At 43.3% G+C, this 24,217-nt stretch overlaps 1 protein-coding gene across 1 annotated transcript in view; it reads right to left on the reverse strand.

The window, feature by feature from the left end:
• Positions 1 to 17,835, reverse strand: part of PINX1 (PIN2 (TERF1) interacting telomerase inhibitor 1) — a 61,411-nt gene extending 43,576 nt beyond the window's left edge. The window contains exons 1-5 of the mRNA XM_020896681.2: positions 17,695 to 17,835; positions 12,896 to 13,005; positions 10,709 to 10,801; positions 8,780 to 8,858; positions 3,460 to 3,552 (exon numbers count right to left, since the gene is read on the reverse strand). Of these exons, the coding sequence (XP_020752340.2) occupies positions 3,460 to 3,552; positions 8,780 to 8,858; positions 10,709 to 10,801; positions 12,896 to 13,005; positions 17,695 to 17,713 (394 nt within the window). The 5' untranslated portion in view covers positions 17,714 to 17,835. The remainder of the gene's footprint in view (positions 1 to 3,459; positions 3,553 to 8,779; positions 8,859 to 10,708; positions 10,802 to 12,895; positions 13,006 to 17,694) is intronic.
• Positions 17,836 to 24,217: the final 6,382 nt, after the last annotated feature.

Below are 24,217 nucleotides of genomic sequence, written 5' to 3' on the forward strand. Positions count from 1 at the left end.
TTAATGAAAACATATAGAACTGCTAATAAGCCGAGGAATGGAAGATTAGAAAACTTCTCTGAAAGGGTAATATTGTGAGAAAATCAGGAAACCTGAAAGAATCGAAACAGGGGGTGAAATGAGATCCTCACAACTGATAAGACAGCTGGAATATTTTTTAAAGCCCGCAGTGGTGCTCCTATGCACTTAAATGTGCAGAGAGCCAGAAGCAGCTGAACGTCCACCTCTAGCAGAGTCTGACCGCAGGGGGCCAGCCTCGTCAGGACACTGAAGTCAGTGCTGGACGAGCAGCCGACCGCGGGGACACGAGAGGAGTGTGAGTGCTTTCCTTATTTAAGGAGCGAAGTATCACAGACTGCTGCAGGAAAGAGAAGTCTCAACACGTGAAGCTGCACAAGTACTGTCTACACAACCTTCCACCCACTCAGCCACCGCACGACTGGGAGCAAAAAGCCGGGCTCTCTGGACAAGGGCTCCCTGTTAAACATTAAAAACCTCAAAAGCGGCTTTGGAGAAATTGACATCTTCCGTAATTTTCTTTTCTTTGCAGATACAGCCTCACCAAATGTTTTTTAGATTAAAAGAAACTACCACTGAGTTTAGGCCCTTAAACAAATATGGATGGAATTAACATCTTGGAATTATGTAATAAATTATGTCAAATTTAAATTATAAACTTAGGATGAGAGAAAGGAATAATTATGTATCAGAACTAAAATGCTATAGCCAATATTTAAGCAGTAACATATTTTACAATACTGTTTGCTGCTGTAATCTCTCTGCAGTGAAATTTTTATCTTCGCTCTTCACACCAAACTAAATAAAATGCTGCCTTCTTGTGTTTTGGTTTTCTGGACCACTGATGGAGCTGCAATATGAACCCTCCTCATCCAATGAGTGAGTTATTGTAACTAAGAGCAGATCCCTGAGCTAAAATCCTTATCATCCATTATGCTGAACACTCATGATTTCCACATAATGGCATCATTTCTGATAAATTCTAAAAAAGAACCTACTTTAGAACTCAACAATGACTTAAAAAGATCTTTCATTTTACAAAAGAGGAAACTGAGGCTGACAGAAGGCAAGAGGTTAAGTGATTTGTCTGAGAGAGTCACAGCCAGAACCCAGTTTCCCGTAACCTAAGATAGCCTGCATGGAGGAAACAGAGTTTATCATTCACATGCAGTACAACAGTTGCTCTACAAGGAAGACTTCTTTCAATAAATTACAGGACTTTAAAATAAACTTACACTGTGGACTGTTAAAATAGATGGCAACTGATTATTTCCTCACTACCTGGATGTCTGCCTCCTTTGTGTTTTCTACTGATTTCCACTCTGCTTTTCCTCTGTTTTCCCGCTCAATCTTCTCTGCTACCTTTATAATATATCTTGAATTATCTTCCCTGCATACCAATCCTCCCTTCTCCCCAAACAAAGCTAATAAATAAGCAAACCTCATATCATTTTATTATTTTTTTTTATTAGTTGGAGGCTAATTACTTTACAATATTGTAGTGGTTTTTGTCATACATTGACAAGAATCAGCCATGGTTTTACATGTATTCCCCATCCCGTATTTTATTTTTAAGAATTTTTTAAAAAGTCTTCAATTGACTTACAATATTGCTTCTGTTTTGTTTTTTGGTCCTGAGGCATGTGGGATCCTAACTGCCTGACCAGTGAATGCACCTGCACCCCCTGCATATGAAAGCGAAGTCTTAACCACTGGACCACCAGGGAAGTCCCGCAAACTTCATTTCAAAAGAGAGAAAAAGAAGGAATAACACACCAAGCAGGCTGACAGGGTGAACTGGCAAGGGGATGGCTTAACTAGAAATAGAAAGAAGATATTCCCGGCATCCATAGATTAAAGTAGATCGAAGAGGTTTATTCTGGCTTCAGCAAATGATTCAGGTGAAATCATGCATGCAGGCTACCACCAAAGGAAAATAAGAAGATTCTATTCGCAAAAGTGAAAGCTTAAAAGGCTGCCATGCTATCCAAAAGTCACAGGGCACTTTTAATTTCATTTGTTTGCTTGGCACCCTTCTGCTGTATCTTTTTTTTTTTTTTCTATAGGGTCTAATGAAAAGGAAGGATATTTCAGGGATGGGGATGAAGTGACCATTGAGCCCCTCCTGAGAAGGACTGAGGGGCCACCAAGGACTGTTTTCTGTCCTGCAGCAGGTCAGGGGTGGAGAGAACCCCTGCTCAGAAGCCATACAGGAGAACAACAGAGAAGGTTCTATCCTGGGAGAAAGAGGAGGGGCCAACATGATGAGCTAGATGACTGTGCCTGCAGGGAGACAGAAGGGGGAAGCCCCAGTCTCTCTCTGCACACGTCCCCAAAACTAATCAGCTCTGCCGCGAGCCCTCCCTCACACCAAGCCCAGTCTATCTTGTGGGGTTCTGCTCCAAATGAGAACCACCGTGAACAGTTTAGAGCAGTGGGAACTCCAGCTCCTACTGCCGCTCAGGGGGTTCTAGGAGTCAGGGAATTCCCAATCACGGCAACAAGACTAAAGCAGAGATGTCCTTTTCCCGCCACATAGAGGTAGAAATACACATCCAGTCTTCCACAGGTGAACCATCACATGGTGACTAGATAACATAATTATCATCATACTTATACTTTAAGTATATTAATATAATAAACAGGGTTTTGTACCTGGGAAGTATGCTTAATACGTAACAATGGGAAAACATCTGGGGAGTTGAGGAGTGCAAGTTAAATGGTTTCTTTCCAATACAAGACTGCCACCTCCTGGTTAAAGAGGACAGCTGCACCCACGACTGACCATGTACAGCCCTGGAACCGGGGTGGGGAGGTGGCGATGGAGGAAGACAAGTTTTCTAACACTACCTTTGCAATGACCATGGAACAGTTAAGTTTGCACTACATGAAACAGAGAAACGGTGTGGAACAATAGAAGAGTCAACTCAGGAGTGAGATCTTCATACTGGAGAACTCAATACAGAGACCACTTCATGAATGTTTATGAATCTCATATGGATTCTATATGATTCTCTACATGGGCCCATTTCAAGAGCTGTTCAACACCAAAATTAAACTCTAAAAAAAGCTTAATGCAACTAAGAGAAATGTAGCTAAAAGTACTGAGCGATAAATTTAGCCACATAAAAGTCTGCTTTCTCCTCTAAATATTAATAGCAAGTTAACTTGCGCGCTCAGCTTTGCCAGAGGACTTGCATGCAGTCTAAGGGCGAATCTGGGGCCCACTCTGGCTTGAGTGAGGTGTGTCTGCACTCTAACAAGACTCCCGGTGACTCACAAGTGCAGACACCTCAGCACTGCTGTGGATCAAGCCGGTCAGGGTGTTTTTTTCCAATTTGTACATAAGACAAGTGATGCCGGCGAAGAGCTAAAAATGCGCTAAGAAACCCAGATGTGAACACAGAGATTTAAAACAAATAAAGAAACACACAATTTTACCTTTTGTGAATTTCATATAGTGAACACGGTTTTTGGAGACTTTGGACTTCTCCTCAAGACTGAAAGACTTCTTTTCCTTGTTGTCTGGGGAGTCTTTTAAAAGAAAAGGATGAAAAGCATTACATTATATTCTGCATTCCATTCTCAATGCCCTACGGTGACACAGTCTTATAGAAATAAAACCCTTAGGAGCCTTATCATTTATTACTGAACTATAACCAAAGATTAGAAATATTCTTAAACTATGTACTACGGATCAGGCAAGGCTATTCTCCAGAAACTTATATGACATCCTGAAGGATGAGAAATGAAAATTTGTGTTCACACAAAACCTCCACGTGAATGTTCATGACAGTCTTATTTGTGACCATAAGATACTGGAAATAAACCAAAATGCCTTCAGTGGGTGAATGGCTAAGCAAATTCTGGTACTCCCTTACATGAGAACATTACTCCATGATAAAGGGGAAGGAGATATTGATACTGTGTGACAAGCTGGATGGACTTCACTGGCGGGCATTATGCTTAAGAGAAAAAAGTCATTCTACATACTCAATGATCCACTCAGACATTCTGGAAAAGAAAAACTACAGAGATGGAGAACAGTGAGAAGTTTACAGGGGACAAAGATGAAAGTGGATTTTGGAAGCTGGAGGGGTAAGGTGGGTACAGATACAGAAAGGCAGCATGAGGCAGCTCTTTTGTGGTGATAAAGCAATTCTGTGTCTTGAATGTAGTGGTAGCTACATGAATCTATACATGTGATAAAGCTGCACTGGAACTACACACACACAATTAAATGAAGGCTAAAAAACCAAAAACTGGTGAAAACTGAATAAGAACTGTGGTCCAGTTAACAGTCAACACCAGAGTCAATTTCCTAGTTTTGATATCATGCTATGGTTCTATTAGATGTCATCATTGGAGAAACTGGATGAAAGATATTCAGGACCCTTTCTACAACTATTTTTGCAATTTCCTGTAAGCCTAAAATTGTTTCAAAATAAAAAGTTCTTTTAAAAAGTGAGTAAAGGTAAGACAGACCAATGATAATCCAAAAACAGATCAGAGGTGAGATGAGGAGCAGAGCCGGCACTGAGCCACCACCTCACACTGCAGATTCAGCTGGAGGCTCACCTTCTGGGGTAAAAGCAGCAATAAAAACAAGTCATGAGGAATGAAGTCATGTGGTTATACTCCTTTGATCAAAGAGGAAAATGTGGGGGGGAATGTAGTCCCTCACCCAAAATATCAAAGCAAGTAGATTTGGGGTGAGAATCAGTGACAGGATTCTAGCGAGCTGCCTGTATGCCCTCATCTTTATCTATTTGTCAAATTCAAGTAGCAGAAAGAGAACATCATAGGTAGAAAAGAGACTGAATTTTCCTCTAGTTATGTCATAAGGAAATACACAAACATGAGATTGGAGAAAGGAGAAAAAAAGAAAATTTCACTTTAATACCGAAGGAAAACAAGCGCATGCTTATTTAACATGATTAAACATGTTAACTAACTGTAATTCTTCCCAGGAAATTACACAGTAAGTCTCCAAACAACATAAAGGTAGATGCTTCAAGTTTTCAGATTAAGCATGGCTTAATCACATTAACAGCCTGAAACATTCTCCATGATCACTTCCAAGAACAACTTGCAACTTCTTTCAAAGACATCCTACCTGTAAAATTTCTCCTGCTCTTTTTGCAGGCAAAAAATTTCATATACCACATTACAGTCTCTATTTTGATGTTCCAAACACAAATCACCAAGTAACGTACCAGACTGAAGTACTTTTTACCAATGGAAGGCTTATTAAGTCGGAGGTGCTAGGCTAAGCTTTCTATGCATTCCTGCATTTCATCTCACAACCACCCTGAAAGATAGCTGCTATGACTATTAAACCACCTCACAGGACACCACTGATGAGGTGGCTGTGAGGGAACTGGAAGCCAGGCAGACACGTCTGAGAGTGTACATCCTTAACCTGTGCACTTATCCCCGCGGAGCTGTGCTCACACTTAGGGGAGGTGAGAACCTCCTGGGAGCCTCACCACCTTCCCAGAGCAAACCTGAGCCCTGACACGTCCTAGGGCACCAGTTTCTACCTGCCTGTCCACACGTACGCTTACCTAAAGCTGCTCTGTTCTGTGCAGACACATCACTCTGGTCCTCCTCCCACTTTACACCAGAGGAGCACAGGTCTCCTTGCACCAGGATCAGTAAGGAACAAGCTGCATTGCTGGTGTGAGCGAGGGCTCCTTTCATCAAAGCCAGTCCCCTCCCCACCCTATCTATCTCATCAAGAGATGCAGTTCCAGAAAGGTTTGACCATTCTAACAATTGTTTATCAAAACTTGCTTTTCCTGGTTTTGTTAATTGTTGTTCAGTTACCCAGTTGTGTCCGACTCTTTGTGACTCCATGGACTACAACATGCCGGGCCTCTCTCTCCCTTACCATCTCCTGGAGTTTGCCCAAGTTCAAGTTCATTGCATCAGTGATGCCATCCAGCTATCTCATCCTCTGATGCCTTCTTTTCCTTCTTCCCTCAATCTTTCCTAGCATCAGGGTCTTTTCCAATGAGATGTCTGTTTGCATCAGATGACCAAAATACTAGTTTACTAGTTATAACCTACTTATCAGTAATGACAACTGAATCCAAAGGAAAAATATTTACACGGAGGCCTTGAGGTTACCAGAAATAGACCAAAAATGTATATGTATTTGTTTTGTAGCAGAGAAACATGACAAGGTGATGAGTCTTTTAAATTCAAGCAAAAAATACATTAATACAAAATATCATGGGGTACATGCAATGGAATTATAGAAAATATAGTATTGCCGAGTGTTAAAGGACTTGCTTTTCTATTTCTAAACAGAAGACCATGGATATCAAACTGCCCTAGTATTAAATACCTACTGAACACATTTGGGACTAATGAAAAGCTCTTATTTTCAAAAGTCGATATTTCCCAAATAGGCCAGATACACATTCTTTGCAACTATTTAAAACTATGATTAAAAACATTATAGACATCAATCTAAAAATGTGAGACAGAGTATCAGTTCAGTTCAGTCCTCAGTTGTGTCTGACTCTTTGCGATCCCATGGACTGCAGCACACCAGGCCTCCCTGTCCATCACCAACTCCCAGAGTTTACTCAAACTCATGTCCATTGAGTCAGTGGTGCCATCCAACCATCTCATCCTCTGTCGTCCCCTTCTCCTCCCGCCTTCAATCTCTCTCAACATCAGAGTCCTTTCAAATGAGTCATCAGGTGGCCAAAGTATTGGAGTTTCAGCTTCAACGTCAGTCCTTTCAATGAACACCCAGGACTGATCTCCTTCAGGATGGACTGGCTGGATCTCCTTGCAGTCCAAGGGATTCTCAAGAGTCTTTTCCAACACCACAGTTCAAAAGCATCAATTCTCGGGTGCTCAGCTTTCTTTATAGTCCAACTCTCACATCCATACATAACTACTGAAAAAACCATAGCCTTGACTAGACAGACCTTTGTTGGCAAAGTAATGTCTCTGCTTTTTAATATGCTGTCTAGGTTGGTCATAACTTCTCTTCCAAGGAGTGTCTTTTACTGTTTTTCAAATTGCCTCAGAGGCTCTGGGAGCAAAAAAACTTGAAGATCCTTGTCCTAAACCACAACTTTGTGGATGACAGGCTATCAGCAACCCACTTTATTTCCAAAAATATTTAAAGTCATAAGGAACAAAACATCTGAGAGAAGTAAAAAGCATTTCTTAAAACCATGAGGTAAGTTCACCAAAAAGCCAAGCTGAGTCATACATTTACTTGAGATAGGATAATTTTTTTTTTTTTATTAGTTGGAGGCTAATTACTTTACAATATTGTAGTGGGTTTTGTCATACATTGACATGAATCAGCCATGGAAGGATAATTTTTAAAAATAAAAATTTAAAGACTACAGAGTTTTCTTGTGTCCCACAAGGAAATAAGGGTTATTTCTAAAATTTTTGCAAGATTCTATGAAGAAAATAGTTTGGAATCTGTTTAGTTGACAGGAAAAATGTGTAATTAGGTAAGCAATCTTAAAGAACTAAAAATATTATAGCAGAAAAATAGGTTACTAGGTTATCCTATCAGCTTTAATTCAAGTAATATGATCAAAAATTCATCTGGATGAAGATATTGTATTTACCAAAGATGATTTGGCAGAAAAATGATCTCAGCTCTCCAGGTCCCTGGCCAGGTTTTCCCTTAAAGGAATATTTAAAGGCTTTTCAGTACTGGGACTGGCAGTTAGCAAAGCCTGGTTTGAAACTGGAGACAGAGCTAATAGCGCGGTAATTATCGCAGGGAGACAGCGCCCTCTAGTGGTCTTGAGGTGAATCCACGGGTGGACGGAGTTCAGAGTTGGGGCATTGTGCCCAGGGAACATGAGGCGGTATCAGGAGATATTTTTGATTGTCACAACTAGGGAAAGGGTGCAAATGATATCCAGTGGATAGCAGTCAAGGATGCTGCTAATCGTCCTAAATGCAGAGGACATGCCTCATAGCAGAGAATGATCTGGCCCAAAACATCAGCAGTGCCATGGCTGAGAAAGGCTTTACAGGCTCTTGCAATAATCCACAGGAAATACCAGCTGCTCAGACCACGTTGGTTACAGTGTAGGCGACAAGAGGAAGTCAGGGTCTGCATATATTTTAAAGGCAGAACTGATAACAGCTCTTTGGCTGGAACAACTAGAAGGATGAAGCTGACATCACCTGAAATGGGGAAGATGGTGGATGAAACAGGTTGTGGGGTATGCGGGGCCAACAGTTTGCAGGGTGGGAGTTGGGGAGGTGCAGAATTGAAGTTTGGACATGCTGAGTTCCGGAAGTCGAGGAAACCCTGAGGAGGATGCTGAGCAGGGGGCTCAGGAGACGGGGTGATGCAGTAGACAGAAGTGTGGCAATGGGCACCACATCCCCGGGGAGACCAGATGGCATACTAACAGTGCAGATGAAAGATGAAAAAGGGCCAAGGCCTGAACTGCAGGACCCTGGACATTGTAAGGCTGGGATAAGGGAACTGCAGCAGAGAAATGTACACTAAATAAACTGATCTTGTCATTCTCAAACTCTTAACGGGGAAAAAAAGCCTCTGCTTATGACTAACGTTAATTCAATGCGAGTACCTGGAAATGTAAACAGACTATTTGTGATAGCTACAATCAATTAACTTTCAGATATGACACTAACAGTAAAAAAAAAAAAAAAGTTGCTAAAAATATTTTATATTGAGATTCAGTTCAGTTCAGTCACTCAGTTGCATCTAATGGATAAAAAGCAAAGGTTTCCCCACCTGTTGTTTCCTGCCCATGGCAAGTGTTCAGCTGGGCCAGAAGCTGGTTAAAATCATCTTGATGAGCAATCCAATTGTCCTGAAAAATACCAAAAAATCAGTTAGAGGCAAACCTGTTATCTACCTACGCTGAGATAAGATATACATTGCAATCAATGAAATCTGAATTTTTAAATGTCTCACCAAAATATTATTTTATAAATTTGAATGAAGAAATAGTATAAATTTGAACTGTATTTATCTATTTGTTGCTGTGTCTGACTCTTTTGCGACCCCATGGACTGTAGCCCACCAGGCTCCTCTGTCCATGGGATTTCCCAGGCAAGAATACTGGAGTGGGTTGTCATCTCCTTCTCCAGGGGATCTTCTCAACCCAGGGATCAAATCCCAGTCTCCTGCCTTGCAGGCAAATCCTTTTCTACTGAGCCACTGAGCATCTTGGAAACTTAAGCCCTGATTTCAAATGTGGGTAACTTATCAAGTCAACTTATAGTCAAATAAACAGCAGGCAACCTTTGTGCTAAATATTAAAGCAAAACAAAAATTTCTTTTTTCACACTAAGGGAAAATTATGTAGGTTAAAGGGAAAAAGCAGGGATAGATTTGAGGGCTCTGCTTCACTTTTCGGAGCCTGTATGCCAATTCTATTTGCTTACATCCATCCCAATGTGAGAAACCACCACTGGGGAGGGTGGGGGAAGGGCTCCAAGTCCCCCAAGTCAACTAGTGCCCACTGGTAAGGTGCTCAGTTAGTAAGTTCATCATAACACACAGAGTCTCACTTTAAAACAGAATGAGCATCTCCAGAATAATATCAACTTGTAAGGAGCAGGGTTTCCCTTTAGGCATTTGCCTCATAGGTACTTTTCGAAGAATGCTTAAATATGTTATCTTTGAAAATGCTAAAGCCTATTAAATAGGCAATGTTTCCCCTAAAAAATTAAGTATATCTATATATACACCTCTAAAAAGCTACCTGCAAAAATCAACCTTATGCAAACTCTTTTTAAAAAATTGTCTACTGTGTATTTATTAATTGATGAAAATACAGAAGATATCGCTACACATTCCATCTACTAAGTGTGTGCACTGTGAACCTTCTGAAGTACTGGTCTTAAATTTTGTCAGACAGTTACAGCATTTGTTTCAGTTTTATTGAGATACAACTGACATAAAACATTGTATTAGTTTTAGGTGTACAACATGATGATTTGACAAATGTATAAACTCTTCCTTTAGTGGTTTAAGCTTTCAGCTGTTAGCCCAAACTATCTTAGCTGCTCCAGTCTACCACTCAGAGCTACTGAACAAAGCAAAGTAATCCAGTTCACCTAAAGTAATTCTCCAGATTTTCTACCAGATTCTGTTGGCTGCAAAAATGTAAGAACAAAGCTTTCAGTTTAGATGCTTTCTAAAGTGAGCAACGATACTGAAAATGAAAGGCAGGGCAAGCCATGAACTTTTAATTACAGGGTCATATTTTCGAAGTGTTGGTGTTTACTAGGAAATGTGAATTATCTCAACTGCTATACACCAACAGTCAGAAACACACAATGGACAAGAAAAGAACGGTACTCTTGCAGTATTTCCGAAACAAAATGCCACCAATTTTAGCAATATAAGCTAATAGTCCAACAGGGGTCAAGATGAAAATTCCTCTCTGTCCTAAAGTGCAAAAAAAACCCCACCAGTTTTTGCAAAGTTCAGCAATAAGGCTATTGGAATCTTTTATGCATAAGCAATAAGGCAAAATGATTGCATGTTACATGATGCACAGCAGCTTAGTCACTGGCTTGTTATACAAAACATGGACTGCAGGCTCTTGAACAGCTTAAAACTGATCAATCAATTTGATTGGATTAATTTTCTTTTACACTGACAAAAATAACAACAGTGCAAGGAAACCCCCCAGCAGACACTGTTGCTCACTTCGTTATTGATAGTAGCTCCTAGTCCCAGGTGGTTATTTTTGACTTGAACTTTAATATGATCAGTGGCTCCTTGCTCCTGAGCCCCTAAACCCTGTGGAGATTAAACATAAAGAGAGTTAGCATTTTCATCAGGTAGAAAAGAAATTACCTCTCTCTTCCTTCATTAACTGATTCATCACTCACATTAGGAGGCTCCATCCTTGTCCTCAAGAGGATAGTCTAGTGGATTCTTTCAAGACATGTCTGTAACACCAAGGATGCGCTTACAGTGCCATGCTGTGCTAAGTCGCTTCAGCCATGTCCGACTCTTTGAGAACCTGTGGATTGTAGCCCACCGGGCTCCTCTGTCCATGGGATTCTCCAGGCGAGAATACTGGAGAGGGTTGCCAGGACCTCCTCCAGGGGATCTTTCAACCCAGATATCAGATCTGTGTCTCATGTCACTGCCCTTGGCAGGCGAGTTCTTGACCACTAGCACCACCTGGGAAGCCCTGCACTTAGAGTAATGAATGCCAATTCTTCAACCTGAGGCTCGCTTTAAAGACCATGAAAATACTAAAGAGAACGTGCCTTTTCCTGATGCGCAAAAGTAGAATGCTACTACCAAACTAACAGAAGCCCATCAGAGGCATTACAAGCCTGTGGAACTTTCCATTAAATAATTCTACAAAACAACCCTGAGGAAGGGGATCCCAAGTCCCCCGCATCATTAACACTCATTTGTAAGGTGTCCCTGAGCACCTAGTGTACTAAGTTACCGAAGGTGGCTCTAGTAGAGTGGATGGAGAAAAAAAATAAGAGATAAAAAGGGACTAGATCTCAAGGAGCTTGGACATTATGGGAAGAATTTAGATTCTATTATTTTTTTGGTTTTTTTGGCCATGCCCCCTGGCTTGCAGGATCTTAGTTCCCCAGACAGCGATTGAACCCATGCCCTTGACAGTGAAAGTGCAGAGTCCTAATCAAGGACTTCCATGCAATTTCCAGATTTTATTTCTTTAAAACAATGGGAAATCACTGAACTTTTAAGCAAAGGAATGACATGATCTAATTTCTATACTTTAAAAGCTCACAACAGCTGCTGTAAGGCAAATGCCCAGAGAAGGAAAAGAAGGGAGGCAGGGAAGCAGCTGAGAGGCTGCTGTGTTGATCAGGACAGGCGGTGGTGGCGGCTGGTCCAGGACAGGCCCGCCCAGAGAGGAGTCATGACTGGGGGCGCAGGAAGTGAGTGAGGGGTGGGACCAGCACCACCTCCAGGCTTCTGGCTTAGGTAAAGAAACCCTTGACAGGGTCTGTTTGCAAAAACGAGGGAAACTTGAGAAGAAAAAGATTTGGGAGGGGTCAAAAAGTTTTATAATAAAAATAATCAACTTAAGATGCTAACTCAAGTGAAAATGCCAAGCAGGCTGATGAATTTATAACCTTGGAGCTCAAAGGACAGGCTTGAATCTGGACTAGATAGAAAAGTGACAGCTCTCAGAATTTAGATAATTCAAAGCATGGCATGGAATGAATGAGCTCACCCAAGCAGAGGACAGAAAAGGGCCTGGGGCTGAACCCCAAGGAATTCCAAAGCTGAAGAGCCTAGAGGAGGAAGAGCCAGCAACACACTTTGGGGTGGTTAGTAAAGCAGAGGGGAAAACCAGGATAGAGGGCAGTACTGTGGCAGCCAAGACAGAGGTACTTCAAGCAGGGGTAACTGATGACATCCAAAGCTGCTGAGGGATGAAGTGATGTGAGAACCAAAAAAGGGTCCACTGGGTTTGGAAACAAGATCTTTGAAGACCTTGGCAAGAACCGTTTAAGTATAGAGACGTCAGCAGAAGCCCTGTTTGAGTAAGGAATAAACGAAATGTGAGGAAAAGGAGAAAATGTGTAGTCCAGTTATAAGGGTGAATAAAGCTTTACTCTAAGCAATGTAAAACTCTGATGGTTAAGTGTGATTCCAAATGCAACCAACTAAAAGGCACCATCTACGAATGTCAGAGCAGGTTAAACAATTAACAAAGACAGCTGGCACGTATGTTCAATTCTAATTTTACTATCACAACGTCTTTAAAACTTAGTTATTTTTCTAAAATCACTTATTGATCCAAAATAAATTCTCCCAGTCTAAGAAAGATACAATCTCCTGATCTATAATCTCTCTGCCTGGCTCCAATTCCTGTGCTCTTCTTCAAGGTACCTTGCCTTTAGACCACCCCATCTTCTCCAGCATCCTCTGGCCAAACTTGGAGTCATCGTTACTCCACGCAGTGTTTCTTGGGTCCACAGCCCACTTCTGCTTCCGCCGACCTGTCAATGACAAAGTATCGCATCAGCAGCTTGTCTTTCAAGCATGAAAATACCTCACAAACACACACACACCTATGGCACACACACGACACTTCTATAAATGCAACATACACTGTTTTATTAGATACAGATATCAGATGCGGCATCCACTGGGACATAGTATCAGCTTGGATCATTCATCCTGGTTTCCCCAAAAACTCTATAATCTAAACATGCAAACTGATCTTGTAAAAGTGAAATAAAAATGCTTCCTCCAAATGTGACAAATCGAAATACCTGATGTACCATCAGTCGGGCCTTCCATTCAGTGATTGGCAGCAACGTAAGGCCCCTGTGACACCAAGGTCGCCATCACCCATCATTACACACACATGGTAAGTGCCAAATGCATCCATATGCTCTCAGTTTCCACAGTAACCCAATGAGGGGAAACAGTCTGATCTCTTCTTTTCAGATGAGAAAATCTGAGGCCTTCAGGAGGCATACGCCTAATACCCCCAAGCAAAGACCACAGTCTTTATACAAACCAAGGTCCTACCAACTCCAAAGCTTACATTCTTAATCCATAGCACACAGCTGTCATGAACTTGGGGAGAATCAACCTCCACGCAACCTACAGACACTAATCTCACTGAAACACCCTACAGCCATATATGACCCCTTCTCTGAACTCACACGATAAATTACCGCTTTCTTTTCTTTGGCATTTATTTAACATTCCTCTGTATTATGGTTGTTTACATCCATCTCTTATGTTTGCTATTCCGCCATAAGCTCTTTAAGGCTCACATCTATGTTCTTATTCTTTCTTATGCTTCATTGCATTTGCCCATAGCAGGCATTCAGGAAAAACATGACTGAATATATGAATGACTGAGAAACCAAAAAAAGGAGGGAAGGAAGAAGGAAGAAGAAAGGCGACAAGAAAAGGGGAAAGGGAAAAAAGGAAGATAATTGAATTGAGGAAACTGCTTTGAGTCCTTACAAGTTGTTTTTGTTTTTTAATGTATATAACTAACTGACCCTGATGCTGGGAAAGATTGAGGGCAGGAGGAGAAGGGGACGACAGAGGATGAGATGGTTGGATGGCATCACCGACTCGATGGGCATGGGTTTGGGTGGACTCCGGGAGTTGGTGAAGGACAGGGAGGCCTGGCGTGCTGCAGTTCATGGGGTCACAAAGAGTCGGACACGACTGAACCGAACTGAACTAACTGACCGTTAGAAACTCAAACTTACCGCTACACTTTTAAGGAAAATTACAGCAGAGAAAAAGGACTCCAGAAGTTTATTAAACAAGCATATGAAACCCAAAGTAAATGGTGGCTAAGTGGGAAATCTGAAGGTCAAATGCCAACATCATTTATCTGTTGCACCAATGGAAGCAGAGTACCAACAGCAGCTCACGCATCAGCAGTGTCCTAATTGATTTACCGCACGTAAAACCAATAAAGAGATTTTTAACTATCCACACTGTAGCAATAGGTAAACCTTTACAGGCATGCAGGCAGAAAAAGACTACTGAAAAAGGAAAATGTGCTAGGCTTAGATTTATCGTGTTTCGCAGGGAAAGGTGCTACTAAGGTGACTAAGTTACCACTGACTTATCTTAGTAAATACACAGCCTCACGTTGCCTCTGCTAACGAACAGCTTAAGCGATGAGCCTGGCTAACTAGGGCTCTCTCTGCAAGGCTGCTTCCGGGTGCATGTTGGAGCCATGTCTCCAAACTAGCGTCGGCCAGGGGTCTCTGACTGGGGCTTGTATGAAAGAGACGTTTTTGAGAATGAGTGTGCCCACCCTCTGCAATAAAGATGACATACAGTTTATGTCACAAACGCACATACTATAATGCTAGCACAAGAGATTAGAGAGTCAGCCGAGGTCAGCTTTTCTTCCCCAGGGAAATGGCAGGTATCTTCAACCAACAGAGTGCACACATATGTGCTCAGTCGTGTCTGACTCTTTGCAACCCCATGCACTGTAGCCTGCCCGGCTCCTCTGTCCAGTGGATTTCCCAGGCAAGGATACTGGGGTAGGATGCCATTTCCCTCTCCAGGCGATCTTCCCAACCCAAGGATCAAACCTGCACCTCTTGGGTCTCCTGCACTGCAGGCAGATTCTTTACCAGTGTACCACCTGGGAAGCAACGCAGCAGGGCAGTGTTTCCCAAGTAAGGATGTTAAATGCGGGGGAGGACTCAGGATAGTGTCCTGAATCTGCAGAATCACTCTTTGGGATGAAGGGGGTAACCATCCTCTAGCAGGGACTCCTCCTATATGGAGATCTAGCCAGATACTTTCAGGGTAACCCTCACAAACAACCCTGCACACAAGAGGTGCCAGGTCCAATCACTCCATGCCCAGGACCACAAAGTTTATGCCAGGATTCAGCTTACTTTGGGAAGTGTTTTGAGTGCCAAGAGCCAGGGGCAAAAGTTTTCTCTTTTTTTTTTTGCCCAAAGACACTTTCAGATATTCGAGACCTCAAAAAATATATCCTCCACCCATGTATTCTTATTAAAACATTTTTTGAGACATAGATTAAGGCATAGATTAATTTTGAAATAGAGTCAAGATTAAGGAAACAGCAGCATAAAATTGTAATGCAATGACCACTAAAATCCATTAATGATAGCACTGTCATTTGATTAGAAAATGTAATAATTGCAAGTGTCAAACACTGGTCCTAATAAAATGTGGGTCTAAGACTCCAAATTAAATAAGGATTGAGAAGTGAGAGTGATAAATGAAATTTTTCTCTTATGTTTCAGTAGGCTAGATTTCTTACCTTAAATAGGGGAAGTCAATAAAATATATTTGACAATTAGAGAAACGCAGGATAAAGGATGTTTTTGAGAAACATAAAGAAAAGTACTACATTTTTAAAACAGTATAGATGCCTGTGAAGATAAAAGAGAACACAATCTAGTCCATATGGCAAGGGAAAACAAAGGAAACAGTGTACTTATTGTAGTGAAAATAGTAACTGAAGGTTAATCAGCGGGGGGGAAAAAGTAGCTTACAAAACTGTATCTACAGAATTATTACAATTTTACAAACTATCAGAGAAAATAACTGCTGGGTAGTGAAATGGCAGACTGGGATTTCTCTAAGCTTCTGTTTTCTCACTTCTAAAATAAGAACACCAGTCCTAAGTGTCTAATATCAGGGGATGCCACTAATTTAGTAAATCATATTACAAGGCAACACAGAATATTGGGTTGGCCAAAGAAAGTATAGGGTATGGAAAAAACTTGAGTGAACTTTCTGGCCAACCCAATGTTATCTATTATTATGCCAAAGATTTGAAAATCTGGAGACATGGGGATGGGGGGAGAACTGAAAATACTCTCTTGAAATCCTGCAGTCTGAAGTACTGATGTCCACAGATGGCACCGCGCATCCGTGTTTTGAACTGTTTTCACATTCACCATCTCATTGACTTTTTTAAGACAACCTAGTGATGACCATAATCAAAGATGTTTTTAATAGCCCCAGAGAAACGGATCATGGAAAGAGACATAAATGAATAGCAGAACTAGGGCTTATGTTTCCAGGTACATGCCGAACTAAGTGTACATCAGAGAATATTAAAACCAGGAGAGATTTAGCCACGCTAGTTAGCCCACAGGGTCACACTAACACATACTCCGATCTGGAAGTTCTTATTTAAAAACCAATAGTAGTCTGCTGACCCTAGTGACAAGAACGTAAAGAAACAGCGACAACTAGATCAATTTTGTCACTTTCTACCTCAACGACTTGGGGAGAATTATTTCCTCTGAATCTCAACTTCTGTCCCTGTAAAACTTGCATGGTGTCTTACCCACTTAGTTTTGTGCTCCCATTCCTCCACCTCTTTAGATGAGAGGATGCCGACAGCATTTATTTCATGGAGTCCCTGTGAGGTTGCTGTTGGTCTGTTAAATAAGCTGGTTTTGGTACTTGTTCACCAAACACTTTCAAAGTGACCGGTTGGCTTTTCAGGACCAAAGCACGACTGCCCTCTGGTGGCCGGTAGCCGTAACTACAGGTGCCATTCAAAAGTTAAAAGCCGCGCCAAAGGAAGGAAATTGACGAACTTCACAAAATAATAGTGAATGTCAAAGGCAAACATGCAACGCGGGCGTTGCGGCCAACACGCCTCTCAAAGAAGACTGTTACTATTTCCAACTACCAAAGTCACACCCACCGCGATTTTATTTAGAATCACTCATTAGCCCTGCTTCCCCTTAAAAACACTAACTTTCAGTGTTTACTGCTTCTAAGCTTTTGGCTTTTCTTTTTCTTGAGTCAATACATCTTCAAGGACGGGCTTTCACTGCTGGCCCAACAACTTCTTTTTAGCCAAAGGACGCTGAGGCCTGGGGAAGTAAGAGGTCAGGTTCCCAAAACCAGAGTCCTGACCCCTCACTGGAACCCACCGCCCACGTGTCCACGTTTGAGAGCGAGGACAAGAGTCCCAAGTGGACACTCGGTCTCATCAGCAGGCCTGCAGCTAACTCTCGAGGAAGGCTGAGCCCGGAAATCTCCGCGGCAGCCAGGGAGAGCCGAAATGGGCTTCCAGGACACCCGCCCCCGGCAACCTCCGGCCCACTGCGCGCCGGGGACCCGCGCCGTCTGTGGCCACCGTGTCACCCAGAACCTTCACCCTCGGGCCCGGTCGAGCCTCCGCGCCCAACACTCACGCTCAGCCAGCATCGACATGTCGCCGAGCCTGTGACGCTGCGGATCTCGGGACCTGAACGACCGCAATTACCGCAGGGCCGACCCGAGGAGAAGCTGAAACTACCGGACTCGCACACCGGGGAAACGGCAGCGGCGAGGGGGGCGCGCTCTGATGACGTCAGCGAGACGCGACTCGCTCCTGAACCGCGCGGCGGCGAGTGGGCGGGGTGCGGTCTGCGTAGCACTCTGCCTTTGGGAGGATACCTGGTAGATTAAGTGGTTTCTAAGGCTTATTCCAACTTCAGCGTTCCGCGTGTCCGTGAAATATCTGTGAGGAACATCCACTAAAAAGAACCGTTACTAAGTTTGGGTGTTTTGTTTTGTTTTTTTATATTACAGAATCTTGATATTTTAAAATTGTCAGCTGGAAGTTCTGGTGGTTCAGACGGTAAAGAAAATGCCCGCAAGGCAGAAGACCCGACTAAAATCCCTCGGTGGGGAAGATCCTCTGGAGAAGGGAATGGCTACCCACTCCAGTATTCTTGCTGGAAAATTCCATGAACAGAGGTGGGCTATAGTCAGGGCATGGAGTCGCGAAGAGTTGGACTCGACTGAGCAACTAACACTTTTAACTATTTTTCAATAGATACTGCACTTTTAAAAAGAAGGTGACAGTGTGAGACATTCCATCCTGTTCTTTAGTCTCATGGCAGACCCGCATAGAGCAGGGCTGCCCAAACTTTAAAGTGCGAGTAAATCACCTGGGAATCTTGTTGAAATGCAGTTTCTGGCTCAGCAAGTCTGGAATGGGGCCAGAGATTCTGTATTTCTAACGAGCTTCCAAGGATGTGGCTGATGATGGCCTTACTTTGTATAGCATGCCATCTAACAACCAAACGCAGGAAGGAACTCAGGGTTAAGATATACTCTTTTCTTTTTTCCTGTTCAAGAAAAATACTTTATGAAGAACACTTTAGATGATGGTGATAAACAATTTCAAAACACTTCAAAGAACTGAACCCAGATGATTTAGGTAAGTCATCTGTGCTAGTCCCCTACCTTCAGGCAAGTAAAGACCAGTATCAGGGACTGAAGGTCACAACTTCTTTTCTACACCTCTGGTAAGTCTCATATCCACCCTTGCTCGCCCCCACCCCACCGCCCCACCCCATTACACACTTACAGTTGTAAAAACTAGCTACACATTTCTGTACAATCACAAAAAAGGATTCTTATGTGTTGCGTTACATCTTTATTTTCTATTCCAGATATATCACTAACATTGTATCTATAAAGGAAATAAAGCTGAATCTTGCCAGTTTAATTTAGCTCATTTTAAGCAGCACTAGAGGGATACAATGCAGGGCTGGGGAATGGGGAGCAGTCAGAGAACAGTGACAAAGCCTAAATTCTGCTACCAGCTTGGGGTGAGCCCTTGTGCGAGTCATTTAACCTCTTTTGATATCTCCTTCCATTCTATGAAAAAGGATGGTCTCTGGGATCATTTCCAATATCTGAAAGATTTTCAGAGAATTACTTTAATCAGATCTAGTTGCTGTTACCCAAAGAATGAAAGGCTCATTGCTCCTGGAGGATTTCTACTGCATTCCTGGCCGTGTCTTCCTCAGTCCCCACGAGGAACACAGGTTGAGAAGCGTCTGAGATCTAATACACTGGAAATGGTTGCTTGATGTCTTGCTGAGATTTATTTACCTATTGTGGGAGATGGGGAGTGTCCAGTTTTGCCGGGTTCTTCCCCCTTCAATCTGCTTTAAATTCCATCCCATTTCAGTTGCTTATACTGCCCCTGAGTAGGAGAATGTGTCAGTCATACTGGGTTTTTTTTTTTTTTTTAAGATTTTTTTTTTTTTTTATGTGGACCATTTTTAAAGTCTTTGGTGAGTTTGTTACAGTATTGCTCCTTTTTTTTTAACCTTTTAGTTTTGTTTTGCTTTTTGACCTGGAGGCATGTGGGATCTCAGCTCCCCAACCACAGATCCAGCCTGCCCCGCTGTGTTGGAAGGAGAAGTTCTCACCACTGGATGCCAGGGAAGTCCCTGATAGTGTTTTATTTCAAGTTGACAAGCCCAGTAAATACCAACTCACGGCCCTCACGTTCCAGGCCACCTAGTAGTTTATCTTGTCCTCTCTTGAAGTCTTTATCTGTTGTGGAAGCTCAAATAGGAAGGCCAGCCCTAGCCAACTGCTGTGGGCAGAGTACCCTCTTTCTTGATCCCAGTCTAGAAATGACTTCCGGCTCCCCAGCAGCAGCTCTGGCCGGCCATCCCTCTTCTGTTGATCCTGCCTATCAAAATGTTGTGACTTCAAGCTTTAGCCTCCACAAAATCTGTGAATCTCAACAATGGAAAATTGTGTCCAGAGGTCAAATCTGATTTTTTTTTTACTGCCTTATGATCATTTTCTTTACTGTCTTAGGTGAGCCTTCTCTGGCCTTTGAGCAAAGTGATAACACTTTAGTTTCTTTATCTTGAGATAGCTTTAGGACTATAGGTGGTGGGGAGGGAAGGTGTAGGAGTGGGGTCAGGGAGATGCCTGCAAAGGGAACCAAGAGACATGGAGTGGGAGTTGGATGATGAAGGAGGAAGGGCTGACTTGGTTACCAAGGGCTGACATAGTCTGGAGGCCATGCAAGTCCACTGGGGCCAGAGCTGAAATAGCTCAGGTCACTTGTAGAATGTTGTGAGGAGTCCAGAGTGTGGGAGCCTGGCGGTTTGCAAAGGTATTCATTGCCCTTTCACTCTTACCTGGTATTTAGAAAGGGCATTTGGAAAGCTCCGGCAGTGAAGGGAGTGGGACTGGTGCAGTGGCAGGCACAGAAGGACCCCATGGAGAGTCACTTTCTAGGGCTAAACCTAGCAGAGCCTGAAGTTGTTTTATTTATTTTTTCCAAACTTATTTTTAATTGAAAGAGAATTGCCTCAGAATATCGCGTTGGCCTCTGCCATACATCACTGTGAGTCGGCCTAGGCATACGTGTGCCCCCTCCCTCTTGAACCTGCCACCCCTCCCTACTCCCCTGGGTTGTTACAGAGCCCTGGTTTGCATTCCCTGAGCCATACGGCAGGTTCCCATTGGCTGTCTATTTTACACATGGTAGGTAGTGTATATGCTTCCATGTTACTCTCTCCATTCATCCCATTCGTTTGTGTGTGTGTTTTTAATCTTTTTTGGAAATCATAATTGGACCACAAACAATTAACAGCAAATCTGGTAAACCTCCCTCCCAAGGAGAAGAAGTAGGTGGAAAAACAAAACAAAACCAATTCTAGGAGTCTAGGCTCTAGGCTGAGCTGATTTTCTGGAGGCGTATCGATGTTTTCTTGCAGTCATCTGACATCATTTTATGATTCTAGGCTCTTGATTCAAGGTCTATAAAGGAATCAGCTGCTCCCAGAAAACAAACAGCAAATGAAAAATTTTCCAAGTGTTTTCTGTGTTCATGTTAATGTGATATTTCCAGATACAGGGCCAGACACAGCAGAGTTTCCATCTTCCTAGTACAGCTTCTAAAATTCCTCCCCAAATGCCTAAGGCACTTCCTCTTCAGCAGATAGATGAGGAGAGCTTGCATAACAAGATGAGAGTACTATCCAAATAAAGTTGGGGTGGAGGGTTCAGTGTAAGCTTGAAAATTCTTGACTATTCCTTTGTGTTCTATCATAATCTGTGCGTGGATTGGAAAAGAATTTCCAGATATGAGGCAAAATGAGAGGAGAATAAAGTTTATTAGAGTGGGAGACACTGTTAGAACAGTGAGCTGGCTCAAGGGAGAGCTGACCCCTTTCGCGGGCTGGTAGCCAATTTTTATGACCTCAAGACAGAGAAGATTCCTATGGAAAGGTAGCATTAGGTGATTGGTTAGGATGTTATATGGTGGGTATTTTATCTAATATGAGGTCCATTTAGACCCAGAGACTCATGGCAACGGTCATGAAGTTGTTCAGTCGCTAAGTTGTGTCTGATTCTTTGAGACACCATGGACTGCTGTACGCCACGCTTCCCTGTCCTCTCGGGAGTTTGCTCAGACTCGTGTCCATTGGTCGGTGATGCCATCCAACCATCTCGTCCTCTGTTACTGTGGGACTTGGTTAATTCTGGAGATTTTCATCCTGTGACCTTGGCATAGGGCTGCTCAGTACCTTAGCTGATACACCTCATTTCCACATTCTTTTGGAGTTGCCTTCAGAATGAGGCATTGCCTTTATTTGACTTTGTCTTAAGTATGTCTTTTTATTCTGATACTTTAACATCTGGGGCCTTGCTGACCCAGTTCATGGAAGTAAACTGTTAAACAAGTTCATGTGACTGATGCACAGTGAGGCCAAACAGACTGAAATGTTGGGTTTTTTGTAGAGGAAGGTTTATTGCAGGGCCATGCAAGGTGGCCCTAAAAGAGCCCCAAGTTCCCTGAAGTTTCAGCAAAGCACTTTTAAAGCCAGGTATGGGGGCCGGGGGCGGGGGGGGGGGGGCGGCGTTGTGTGATCTGTGATCAGCTTATGCAATTTCTCTGATTGGCTGATGGTGAGGTAACAGGGCAGTGTCTCAGGGTTGAACAGTTTCAATCCCTAGGCTCCAGGAATCCTGGGGCTGTGTGCTCCTGGTCGCCAGGTAGTTAATGTCCTCTTTTTGTTGGAGAGGGGGAGGTTTTGTTTTTGTTTTTGTTTTTTTTATGTCTGCTAAATAAACAGCTCAGGAAGTGTGCATCAAATACTGTTATCTAGATACTTCAGAGAGGAGCTAAAGCAGAGGATGTGGGGGAAGACCCGTTTCCACACACCCCCAATCTGCCAAGGTCCCATGGGGACCTGCTCCAACTGAGTTACAAAACCACTTGGCTAGGAGCTCTCCTTTCCTATGCAAACCAACCCGTCCAGCCCACTTCCTGGACCACCTCCTTTATTGGGCTCTGACAGTCTGGACCACTGTCTCCCTGTCCTAATCACCCCAGGCCCAGGTACCAGACAACTAGGGACAGCCCTGTGCCCCTCCAAAGTTATTCAGACTAGCCCACCCCAGCCTGCTTGTCCTCGTGTAAACCACAGCTTCCGCTTTCTCCCGCTGCACCCCGACCAACCCTAGTGCTTCCCACGCAGCTCCCCTTAGCTTCATGTGCGCCCTCCTCCTGAGAACTGAGAGTCGTAAACTGTTATTTCAATGTGAGTCTTCTCTTGACCTGTTAGCCTTACCATACCTGAATCATAGTAAAAGCCCACATTTCAAAAACAGACATATTGTGAAGTTGCAGGATATCAGACCCATGTATGTCCAAATGTAGGTTCCAGGGCAATTTCCACTATCTAGAAGGAGTATCTGGCATATTGAGCACAGCACTTTAACAGCATCGACTTTTAGGAGCTGAAATAGCTCAGTTGGAATCCCATCACCTCCACTAGCTTTGTATGTACTAATGCTTCCTAAGACCCACTTGACTTCACATTCCAGGATGTCTGGCTCTAGGTGAGTGACCACACCAACTTGGTTATCTGGGTCATTAAGACCTTTTTCTGTACATATCTTCTGTGTATTCTTGCCTCCTCTTCTTAATCTCTTCTGCTTCCGTTAGGTCCTTACCATTTCTGTCCTTTACTGTGTCCATCTTTGCATGAACTGTTCCCTTGGTATCTCTAATATTCTTGAAGAGATTGTTTTCCTCTATTTCTCTGCGTTGTTCACTTAAGAAAGTGTATCTACTGTGGTTCAGAAATAGTGCTGCTAATGGAAGCTGTGGAGGTCTCGGGCCCAGGCAGGGCTGGATCAGCGCAGCAGAGCCGCTAGAGTCTGTATCACGTGGTGTGTCCTGCCAGGGTGCTGGTGTGGCGAGCTGCCCGCAGAGACAGGGGTGTGGTCCTTTGCAGCCAAGGGCAGGTGTTTGCTATCTAGTGTGAGAGAGATGACGCCTCCCTATGGAGCAAAATTCAGACCAGCCTCCAGCCCACTGGAGACAACTGGGTTCATGAAGCTTCTTTCGTGTGAAGCCAGCTGCGCCTGTGCAGGCAGCTGGTTCCTATCACATCACCTGCTGGGAGCTGGGGTGGGGGGACAGGCTGGTACCCTGGGTACTGCTGTTGCTCCGAGTAATAGCATCCTTTGTCTCTGACCCAGAAGTCTCGTGTCTTCTGCCAGCAAGCAGGAAACTGACAGGCTAACTCACCAGCTTGTTAGTAGGGTTAATCTTAGCTCCTCCTCCCCTGAATTGTTGGCCGTCTCTACCCAATACCAGTCTCCTGGGGTGGGTCTTGTTCTTCCCTCTATCACTATCAGTGAGGATGGTCTCCTTGAGGAATGGCTGTGTCCACCTCTGGAGGGACAGGTGTCAGGAGGTAGGGCCAGGCTGGCTGTGCTTACCCAAATGAGAGGTCACTGACCACTGGGTCACAGAGGCCCCACCAACCACCAAGCCAAGTAACAGAAGGAACTTCCTTTGGGAAAGCCCGTCTATCAGTCTGCTCAACTTTTCATCACAAAATGTCACAGACTGTGGGATTTAAATTGCAGAGATATATTTTCTCAGTTCTGGAGCCT

This window comes from Odocoileus virginianus, chromosome 18, assembly GCF_023699985.2.
Source record: "Odocoileus virginianus isolate 20LAN1187 ecotype Illinois chromosome 18, Ovbor_1.2, whole genome shotgun sequence".
Lineage (NCBI taxonomy): Eukaryota > Metazoa > Chordata > Mammalia > Artiodactyla > Cervidae > Odocoileus > Odocoileus virginianus.